Source organism: Borostomias antarcticus, assembly GCF_949987555.1.
Source record: "Borostomias antarcticus genome assembly, chromosome: 23".
NCBI classification, from domain to species: domain Eukaryota; kingdom Metazoa; phylum Chordata; class Actinopteri; order Stomiiformes; family Stomiidae; genus Borostomias; species Borostomias antarcticus.
Window position 1 is genome coordinate 19,806,007 of NC_140256.1, and position 11,869 is coordinate 19,817,875.

At 47.9% G+C, this 11,869-nt stretch overlaps 1 protein-coding gene across 1 annotated transcript in view; it reads right to left on the bottom strand.

Annotated features, from left to right (window-relative positions):
• The window catches only part of ipo11 (importin 11), a 199,547-nt gene that overhangs the window by 120,773 nt on the left and 66,905 nt on the right, over positions 1 to 11,869 (bottom strand). The window contains exon 11 of the mRNA XM_084456899.1: positions 6,159 to 6,285. Coding sequence (XP_084313025.1) covers positions 6,159 to 6,285 — 127 coding nt within the window. The remainder of the gene's footprint in view (positions 1 to 6,158; positions 6,286 to 11,869) is intronic.

Sequence of the window (11,869 nt, forward strand, 5' to 3'; positions counted from 1 at the left end):
GACCAGTCTATTAGCAGTGCATACCAGTCTATTAGCAGTGCATACCAGTCTATTAGCAGTGCATACCAGTCTATTAGCAGTGCATACCAGTCTATTAGCAGTGCATACCAGTCTATTAGCAGTGCATACCGTAGTCTATTGGCAGTGCATACCGTAGTCTATTAGCAGTGCATACCAGTCTATTAGCAGTGCATACCAGTATATTAGCAGTGCATACCAGTCTATTAGCAGTGCATACCGTAGTCTATTGGCAGTGCATACCGTAGTCTATTAGCAGTGCATACCAGTCTATTAGCAGTGCATACCAGTCTATTAGCAGTGCATACCAGTCTATTAGCAGTGCATACTGTAGTCTATTAGCAGTGCAGACCAGTCTATTAGCAGTGCATACCGTAGTCTATTGGCAGTGCATACCGTAGTCTATTAGCAGTGCATACCAGTCTATTAGCAGTGCATACCAGTCTATTAGCAGTGCAGACCAGTCTATTAGCAGTGCAGACCAGTCTATTAGCAGTGCAGACCAGTCTATTAGCAGTGTAGCTTTTTGTTCTCCCTGCTATAATAGTCTGTTTTAGCACGTTTTAAAAGTGTCCTATAATGCTAATTTTCAACAATTTAATATAGGTCTTTGGGGTCCCCAAAGCATTATTTTTGCTGAAAATACCACTCAGAATAAGCGTTCTAGCATGCATTTATACTCCTCCGTTGACCCCAAGATCAGATTGAGTGGATTGAGCGCTTTTTTTTCATATGCAAATGAGCTCAGCTAAGAGCAAGTCGGCAGGCTAGAGAACGAGGGCTGTTGACGGCGCTATGGTAGCTCAAATATATCTGGCTAGCCTGGACCATCCACACTCGATACCACTGTGACCAATTTCATTCAATTCAAATGGCTAGCATACACTGCCAGTATTTTGCCAAATTCAGCAGAACCGTTGCCAACAAATATAAAAATGTATCCACTCGGCTCTGCTGTCCTTTGAGCTTGGGAGACGATCTGTGCTGCTTAGTACATCCAAGAACAAAGCATTTTGTGTGCGAAGACATTATGCTGGCTAGCAGGGTCCCCGAGCTTGACGTAGAGTGACACGGGAGATTTGAACGCAATTTCAAATCGTAGAGAATGGTCTAAGGTTGAAAGCAAGCTATCCCCACCGAAGTCTTACTCAAGCCATGTATGGTGATATAGATTTCTTCCCATTAGTATTCCTCGCTATTATTTGAGTTTTGGGGTCCTCCTACTATTCCCGAAACAGCTGTGGGTCTTGGACTGAACGGCAAGAAAACTGAGGCCATCATCTGTAGCACCCTGGACCATCAGCCCCTAGTGACAGATGAAGGTACTGCTCTGAAGGAGGTTAAGGACTTCAGATACCTGGGTTCTTGGGTCAACTCAACAGAACAGGACCTCAAAGTGAGGAAGGCGCTCATGTGGAGAGCTCTAAACAGCATGAGCAACGTGTGGGAATACAACCTCTCCCGTGAAACCAAGCTCCACTTCTTCAACGCCACTGTGGAGGCCGTTCTCCTGTATGTCTGTGAGTGCTGGACCCTGAGCCACCACCTGCAGAGGTCGCTGGACGGACGCTACACCAGAATGTTACGTGCAGCACTGGACATGAGTCATAAGGCGCTTGTCAGTATTGAAGATCTGTACAGAGAGAGGTCAAGGGTGAGTGGGAGGATAGCAGCAAGGAGAATGAGGCTGGCTGGGCACTGCTACAAACACTGTGAGCTTCCAGACAGGAAGCTGGTGTTATAGGAGCCATCTCCATTGTGGGACGCACGTCGTGAGGTCGTCCTACCAAAACATTTGTGGACATAACTAAGATGGATGCAGGAGTGGAGACCAGCGATGAGATGGCCAGGTGTGTGGAGGACAGGGATAACTGGAGTCAGGAGGCCCGTCTGTGGACGACCCGATAATGACCAAGATAAAGACTAATTGTGCCTCTTCCCAAACCATTCACTAGCAGCTGAACATACGCATACACAATTCCTTGAATTTGAATCAATTCACTCATTCATCAATGCTGAACAAAACATATTGGTCCTCTCCATTGATTAGTGACTGGCTTATTGATGACCTATGGCTCTGATCGAGAGCAGTCTTCCTCATCGGACCTTTGGAGCCCATCATCAATAACTGATAATTGTTATGTAACAAATAACCTCCCTAGCAGCCCCTAATTGGACAAGGAAATATTGATCAGGAAATATAACTGATCGACTTACTAGCTTATGTTCATTGTTTTATAATGAAGGGCTATATCAATGTGATCCATGACTAGCCAGCTACATACACTACAGTAGATGCAACTAAGCATAGAGGCCTACGTATGAATTCATGTTTTATTTTTAATGCAGACCACCTAGTACAAAATTATTTTGTGTCTGTCAATACTATTTTTGTTGAGATGATTACCAGAGTTCAATTGACCTTGTCCACAACGGCACACACACACAGGGACGCGCACACGCACGCACACAAACACACACCATGTTTGTATTCATCTTCTGCTACCGAGTGTTTGGAAACGCATGAAAATATAAATGTCTGATTTCCTCCAGAGCCGGCGACGCAGGCAATCTCAGCTCTGTTCAGGGTTAATAAAGCTTAGAAATGTCACACGCACTCACTCACTCAAAGCTAGCCGAGTCTGTTATAGTACAGAGAAGACTGCAGTCAGGAGGAGAAGGCAGATCCTAACTTCCTGCTCACATGGAAAGGCACGTCTTCTGTTTGCCTAACAGCCTCCGTAATTACATTCATTACATTCAACTTTTAATTGTTGAAGAACAGAACTGTGCAGCCAGCACTTCCCACTGAATAGGTTGAGGTCCTGGTGATTATTCTGGTAGGACTGTGGGTGTGTTGTCATGACTGCCGAGATGAGGGCTTATCGGGCACTTCTGGTAGCTAGCTAGCTAGCAGAGTGTTCTCATATGGAACATGGCATCAGGATGAGTAAGCTAGCTAACGGGGCTGACTAGAGATGTGTTCGAAATGGTTTACTCACTCCCTATTCCCTATGTAGTGTTACCCATAGTGAACTACATAGGGAATGTGGGTACATGTCTGAATACAATCCAATGGCTAATTCCCAATAAAGAATCCCTCCAGTGCACAAGCAACTCCCCCAAAGATAATGAGAAGCACAAGCTGGCAAGTGGAAAAGTTCAAGCATAGTTGTGATTGGCTGAGATATGAATGGGCAGTGGCTAGTTCCAGTGAGAACTAGAATGGAGAAGTAAGACGTCTCCTTCCCTCCACTAGTCTGGGGGTCAACCTTGGGCAAGTGGTAGTACCCCCTAGACCCCTACCTGGGGTTACAGGTAAAAACCCAGATGGATCAAGAACTAAGAGGAAGAGAGACCCGGCCCGGAGGAAGCCCGGGGCCCTCGTCTGGAGCCAGGCCCAGACGGAGGGCCCGCCAGCGAGCGCCTGGTGGCTGGGCTTACCACGGAGCCCGGCCAGGCCCAGCCCGAAAGAGCTACGTGGAAACACCATCTCCTCCGTCCCGTGGACCCACCACCCGCGGGAGGAACTGTCGGGGTCGGGTGCGCTGCCAACTAGGTGGCGGTGAAGGCGGGGGGCACCGATGGACCGGACCCGAGCGGCAGAGGCTGGCTCTGGGGACATGGAACGTGACCTCGCTGGGGGGGAAGGAGCCGGAGCTTGTGAGGGAGGTGGAGCGATACCAATTACACCTGGTGGGGCTAACCTCCACGCACAGCACCGGCACCGGAACCAAACTCCTGGATAGGGGTTGGACCCTGTTCTTCTCCGGAGTTGCTCACGGTATGAGGCGTAAGGCAGGTGTGGCTATACTAGCTAGCCCCTAGCTGAGCGCCTCTGTGCTGGAGTTCACCCCAGTGGACGAGAGGGTCGCCTCCCTGCGCCTTAGGACTGTGGGGGGGGGGGGGACTCTGACTGTGGTTTGTGCTTATGCACCGAACAGCAGTTCAGAGTACTCGGCCTTCCTGCAGACCCTGAGTGGAGTCCTATTTGGGGCTCCTGCAGGGGACTCCACTGTCCTATTGGGGGACTTCAATGCACACGTGGACAATGATGGAGAAACTTGGAGGGGCGTGATTGGGAGGCATGGCCACCACGATCTGAACCCGAATGGTGTTTTCTTGTTGGACTTCTGTGCTAGTCACGGTTTGTCCATAACAAACACCATGTTCGAACACAAGGATGCCCACAAGTACAACTGGCATCAGAACACCTTAGGCCGAAGATTGATGATAGATTTTGTTATTGTATCATCTGATCTGAGGCCATGTGTTTTGGACACTCGGGTAAAGACAGGAGCAGAGCTGTCCACTGATCACCATCTGGTGGTGAGCTGATTTCGATGGCAGGGGAAACCTCTGGACAGACCTGGAAAACCCAAGCGTGTAGTGAGGGTGAACTGGGAACGTCTGGAGGAAGAGCCTGTCCGGAGAGATTTCAATTGCCACCTCCGGCGGAGCTTCTCTGGCATCCCTGTGGAGGTTGGGGACATCGAGCATGAGTGGTTGGTGTTCAAAGCCTCCATTGCTGAAGCTGCGGCTGGGAGCTGTGGCCTGAGGGCCATAGGTACCTCAAGGGGCGGTATGGGGAGGAGGCAGGTAGGTAGGCAGGTAGAGGCAGGGGTCAGGGGCAGGGTGGGGGTAGGAAAAGGATACGGACCCGGGTTAGGGTGAGGGGAAGGGGGTACTCATGTGCATTGGTCCTAATGAAGACTATACTATTCCCACACACTTCATCATGTGCATTGGTCCTAATGAAGACTATGGCCCAATCCCAACTACCCAGTAAAATAAGATGATGTCCGCACACAATATAAGGTCTCTGTCCCTGCTTTATTCACCCCCAAGTGCACACAAGTAACGTTTCGCCCACAAGGGCTTCTTCAGATCCCAATACCCCCCCTTAGCCCTAGCTCTTGGCCCTACCCCTACATTTTGCGCGTTCACACGTAGGGTAGTGTGTCCCATTCCTTTTCGCTTCTAGGGCTAGGGAGCATATCGAGGGCAAGTGGATGTTCAAACAGCCCTCCAAAACGAGGGTTTACAGATGCTGACTTGAAACCGAGGGGTAGAGGAAAATTCACACAATGCTTTGCGAACTTAGGCAGGGATATGAAACATAGCTGCCGGTGCCGTGAAAAAACGTGGGAAGAAAGCCCAAAATCTTCGCAAATAATCATCCAAAAATGTTTAAATCCGTGGAAAAGCTTAGTTTAATGTAGATGCAAAGGAACGTGTCATTGGATCGTTATGACATGCATTTCAGAAAAAAATAGCTTTTTATGATGTCAACTGCGTTTTGATGTGGATCCAGTAAGTTACTGGTAGGCTACTGTGCAATGTTGAATCTAATCGAATCCATAGAGATTTTTGAGTGACAGTTGATTCGACTCCCCCCGGGCCTCACCGAATTCCTCTCTCTCCTTGGTTCCACTTTGCCGGGCAAAATACGATTGAATGGGCGTCATTTTCCTCATTTTGTTAACGTTACTGACAGGGGCATTCGGTGTCTGCACAGTCGTTTTTGAGTGAGGGCAGCTGAACTGTCATCGAGCGTCATCACGAGAGTTCTGCGCGTTGCAGGTTGCAGTCGTGGAACAACATGGCTTCCCCGTTTAAATTACTGACCATGGTCAGAACGAGGCTCGTAGTAAACAAAACAGTACCAATTGGTCCAGAGCAGGGTTTTCCAACCTGGGGTCCGAACGATCGCCAGGACTCTCTCTCAGGACAATTTGAGGCCTTAATATTAGCTAGACAAATGTTTGTCAAAGAATCATGTTATTGACATGTCTCACAGCAATTTTGACAAAATACATGATTATATCTTATGAAGGGCCAAAAAGCCTTGTATTTACAGCACTACAATACCATTTCAATTCAACAAATTAATCTGAGACTATGAATCGTGTCAACATTAATATTACTGCTACACTGGCGAAACGCTTAATTGTACCCTAACTTACACCTGATGGATTTTGCGTACATATGAACACACAAACTGGACATTCAAAGAGATTTGGGGGCAGGGGGGGGGGGAACGGGGTGTGCGCACGCGCATGTGTATGTATGTAAAGGTGTATCTTTACGCCTGCGTCTATATCTATGTCTGCACAAGCGTATGTGTGTGCGTGGCTTACCACCAGGTCGGGGTCCTGCATGAGGCTGAGGATGACCTCGTAGAGCAGGGGTCGAAGGTCAGATTTAAACTTGACAGAGATCCACTGACCTATCAGCCAGATGACCCGCCGACGAATCAGTTTGTACCTGCACAACAGGAGGGAGGGGGGAGGAGAGGAGGAGAGATGAAGAAGTGGACAGGAGAGGGGAGAAGAGGAGGAAGAGGTGGGGGATATGGAGGGAGGAGGAAGGAGAAGAGGAAGGGGAGGGGAAATGGTGAGAGGAGGAGATGGAGAGAAACCCTTCTTATCCTTCTTCCTCTCAGGCCCTGGTGGTCAGCTGCTCTGCTGCTCCTATCCCGTCTGGTCGACTGCAGGAACATCCCGGTCAGTCAAGAGGTGAACTGGATGTCCAGCCTGTCCCACATATCCTCCTCCCTCTCGCCCTGTCTGCCAGAGATTGCAATTTAATTTGTTCTCAGAGGGATAGCACTCCGTATCACCATCCTGCTCACGCACACCAACTCCCTTCTTCAGACTGCACTCTAATCAGACTAGCCCTGGAGGTGTGTGAGAGAGAGAGAAAGAGATAGATATGAAAGTGTGTGTGTGTGTGTTGGCTGATTAGAGGTCTGAGATAGGGAGACTAGGGGCCCTATCAGAGCGGATATTACAGACTGGACCTGAGTATTGCCTGAACACAGCTAACACGGTTCACTGCTACCTGGAGGACGGCAGGGAGAGATGAGAGAAAACATGGAGAGAGAGAGAGAGAGAGAGAGAGAGAGGAGGAGAGAAAGAGAGAGGCCTGTGTGTGTTGGGAGCAGTGAGTGATCTGTAGAGCCAGCGACCCTCATTTACTAAACATAAACGTAGGACAGAAAACTGGTCACTGGCATATGGTCAATTCCACACCAAGCTCAGCATTTCTAAATTGACATCAAATTCGCCGCAAAGTATGAATCCTGTAGGGTTTTATTGATCATTTTATGAAATCCATTGACTTGTATTGAAGCGACCGTTGTAGATGTGTAGATCAATCCGCAGAGGGGACTCAGGAAGCAGAACTACTTACGGTAGCTATTGTTATTGTTTATGTTGCTAGGCTACCTAGTTTGCGGAAGTTTACACACGTATGTGCTGCGACTAAATAGTTCTATGCTAAATATTTAAAAAAGCCTTTCCAGATGAACTAGAATCTTACTTTATGGTGAATTATATGTCAGAACGCCAACTAACACCTCGGTGAGTTTCTTGTCTTTGAAATTGAGAGTTTAACATGTTTTTTGAATGATTTTTCAAGATGCCCATCCACATCCGTTGTATTAGTGTTGTCACGATACCAATATTTGACCTACGATACTATACCAGCCAAAGTATCACGATACCAAGTAGTATCACGATACCGCAGCATTTACATTTTTCTTTTATTTTTATGAACGTGCAATGTACAGTACATTACAGTACAGTGTAATCACTTTATATGAGTGGTGCATGAATAACATGCATTTAACGCATTACATTGTAACTCTACAGGTAAGTAAAAATATATTATGCATATTATTAATTATTAATATTAAATATTTAAAATGCATATCTAACAACAGAATCAGCCATGTTTACACACAAGTGTAGTATCACCAACCACCAGTAAAGGTCAGCGGAGGGCAACTGGGTTTTGGTCGATGGCAGTGACATCTACATGCTTTATCTAGCTTTCACTTTCGTTTAAGTCAAAACCAGATGAAATGACCAAATGTCAAGAGGTGGATATCATTGGATTATCATTGGATTCGTCTCAGCCTACATAATCTAGCTCACATTATTTTAAGGAGTTTGGAGTTGGAATGAGAGGACGACAAATTTAATTCAACAGCTGTGCATGACGACATGACAGCAGGTAGACTAACGTTACTTCATTAGCTCGCCAGCTGGCTAGCATTGGCTGGCTAACTAGCAACAGCAGCACACGCTTTAGCCAAGAGGTTTATTCATTAATTTTTGTAATATTAGCTAATGACAAGAACACTGCTAGTTATAACAAATGAAGTCATACTAACCTCATTAGCTCGTCTGTATATCAGTGCAGATGCTTTATTAAGTTTGATGTGTTGCCTCCTTTTGCCTGTAAGGCATTGCTGCATCACCTGCACAACAGACGGCCATCATCTATCGCTTTTCCTTGTTTATATGGTTATAAACCAAAATAGTTCCATATTAAACTTTTCGAGTTGTTTCTTCAATAATGTTACATTTGATGGTATGGACTTGGAGCTAGGGAACGCTTCTGACATTACGATAGCCTACTGAGAGCCAGACTGGCTTGCACCCAGGCATACAGATAACCAGACAGGCTTGCACCCAGGCATACAGATAACGAGACAGGCTTGCACCCGGGCATACAGATAACCAGACAGGCTTGCACCCGGGCATACAGATAACGTCAATATTGTGACTGCGGAGTTGCATGTTTGCGCGAGCCAGTCTTCTCATCAGCAGAAACCAGTGAATTTGGGAAGATGTAACATTGTCCCCCTCCACAGTAGTACCGTATTCCACAGTAGTACCGTATTCCACGGTAGTACCGTATTCCACGGTAGTACCGTATTCCACGGTAGTACCGTATTCCACGGTAGTACCGTATTCAACGGTAGTACCGTTGTATAGAGCTTATAGTATAGTTGGCATCGTGACGTTTTGGCACCGTGGTAGACCGTTGGTACCGGTATATCGTGCAACACTACATTGTATGACCAATGAGAATTCAGAGTATTTTGGTGTTTTTGCTGCACATGCTTCTTACATCGTTTACAGTAAAGTCACCCACAACCAGAGTTTGAGGCCCACTCGTTGGCTTTCCCTGTAGCCTTTTACTGTCTGATTTACTCTCAATCCTTACCCTGCTGTGTGAGGATGAGATGTGATCCAGGTCATCAGACGGAGATGCAGGGTCCTGCAACAGTGGGGCAAATTTGTTCTCCAGTTGTACACTTGACTGTCGGGGAGGTTTGTTCCTGGCTCTTCCTTTTGCAGCTGTTCACGTCTGTGTCCTCCTAAGGACAGGGGTTGAAGAGGCACTCTGCCTGGATGATGATGCAGTCCTCCTAAGGACAGGGGTTGAAGAGGCACTCTGCCTGGATGATGATGCAGTCCTCCTAAGGACAGGGGTTGAAGAGGCGCTCTGCCTGGATGATGATGCAGGCCAGCCAGTCTCATCACAAATCTCCGGGCGCTGGGCTCTGCCTGTTACCCATCCTCCCATTTCTGTTTCTTGGTAGTCTTGTTGGTGCTAATTAGCCGTGTATTAGCATGCTCTTGTACATTGTTTTGAATCCATGGTAAGGTGGTGTCATTCCCAGCTAGTCTATTGACTTCCACGCTCACTTCTAACTAGTTAATTTTGGTTTCCAGCACTGTAATGTTCTGCAGAAGTTTGTGGAAGTCCTCTGTGAAGAAGGGGGGCATCTTTCTGCCACCTCACGTAACCGCGAGGAGGTAATAACATTTTGAAATAAAAGAATTACAGTCCCAGTGATTTATACGTATCCAGGAGCCGCTGCTCAGTTTCTTACAGAAGAAAAGCAAGCAGAAAAATGCAAGCGAAGGCGAGAGCAAGCAGTGTGTGAGTGGATTACTGTCCACAGTGTGTGTGTGTGAGTGGATACTGTCCACAGTGTGTGTGTGCGTGTGAGCGGATACTGTCCAGTGTGTGTGTGTGCGTGAGCGGATACTGTCCACAGTGTGTGTGTGCGTGAGCGGATACTGTCCACAGTGTGTGTGTGTGCGTGAGCGGATACTGTCCACAGTGTGTGTGTGTGCGTGAGCGGATACTGTCCACAGTGTGTGTGTGCGTGTGTGTGCGTGTGAGTGGATACTGTCCACAGTGTGTGTGTGTGCGTGAGCGGATACTGTCCACAGTGTGTGTGTGCGTGCGTGTGACACAAGTGAAATACTTGCCTGAAACTTAATTGCAGTATCTGCCGAATAAAACTAGAACAGTTTGAAAACAATGCTCATCTGCATGACAACAATTACACCTGCATGGCCGACAACAATTACACCTGCATGGCCGACAACAATTCCACCTCTGAAAGGGAGTTCCTCGTCATTCCAAAGAGAGGCAGGAGACAGACCTATCCTCATCATAACTGGTCCAAAGAGAGGCAGGAGACAGACCTATCCTCATCATAACTGGTCCAAAGAGAGGCAGGAGACAGACCTATCCTCATCATAACTGGTCCAAAGAGAGGCAGGAGACAGACCTATCCTCATCATAACTGGTCCAAAGAGAGGCAGGAGACAGACCTATCCTCATCATAACTGGTCAATAATTCCTCTGCACTCCAGTACAGCCTCAACGGTTGAGCCTGCTGCCATCCCTCCCAAGGCAGATGGAGACCGCCAATCAAACTGGATAGCGCATCCTTCTTCTGTCAGGATCTACACACCGGGACGCAAGTCAGGCCAATCATAGGATCTACACAACGGCCCGCCAGACTAGCCCATCAGAGGATCTGCACACCAGCATGCCAGACTGGCCAATCAGAGGATCTGCACTGTCTGAAAACTGTCCTCAAATGTCTCCAGGCGGACAGACACATGGACGGAAGCACACACACAAAGACACATAGGGAGGTGGGGGGGTGTTTTTGGTTAGTATTACAGTAGGTGATACTGGCAGTTAAAGGGGAGGAGGGTAGGTGGGGTGGCAGTTAAAGGGGAGGAGGGTAGGTGGGGTGGCAGTTAAAGGGGAGGAGGGTAGGTGGGGTGGCAGTTAAAGGGGAGGAGGGTAGGTGGGGTGACAATCAGTAAGCACACCAAGGCATCACCGGAGGTGTTCCGTCACACTCCATACTGCGCTGTGAAAACCAGCCTGTTCATATTAACCTGCCCGTCACACTCCATACTGCGCTGTGAAAACCAGCCTATTCATATTAACCTGCCTGGTCACACTCCATACTGCGCTGTGAAAACCAGCCTGTTCATATTAACCTGCCTGGTCACACTCCATACTGCGCTGTGAAAACCAGCCTATTCATATTAACCTGCCCGTCACACTCCATACTGCGCTGAGAAAACCAGCCTATCATATTAACCTGCCTGGTCACACTCCATACTGCGCTGTCAAGACCAGCCTGTTCATATTGAACCTGCCTCGGCTGGCAGTCGGGATGCAGACAGGTAATCACTGGAGCACAGCTTTCAATCACTCACCCTGAGGAGGGCAGACGTGCAGATCGGGGGCCTGACATGTACAAGAGAATACCGAGTACAGAGACAGCTACAAGGACGCCAAAGATATCTCCTGTCGTCTCTCCCTCTCTCAAAATACAGAAAGACACACCTACATTCCAGGGGACCACACACTACCGTCAGAACCTGGCTTACCCCCAGCCCTCCGTTAGCACTAATGCTAGCACACTACCGTCAGAACCTGGCTTCCCCCAGCACTCCGTTAGCACTAATGCTAGCACAGCACTGCTAATGGGCCGTGTTTCAGACTTTACTTAGGCGGACCGCCCAGGCAGGTTGTTCATGTGAACCAGAGTACATTAGCCGACCCATTTGAGCTTTTTTTTTTTTTTTTCATCTGTCTGAAAGAATGCCGGCGTCCATTATTGACAAGTGGGCCTTGAATCTCCCTGCGCTCTACCCTTCTACTGACACCACACATGCTCTCTGCAGAGAAACACAGAGAGAGAGAGAGAGAGAGAGAGAGAGAGAGAGAGAGA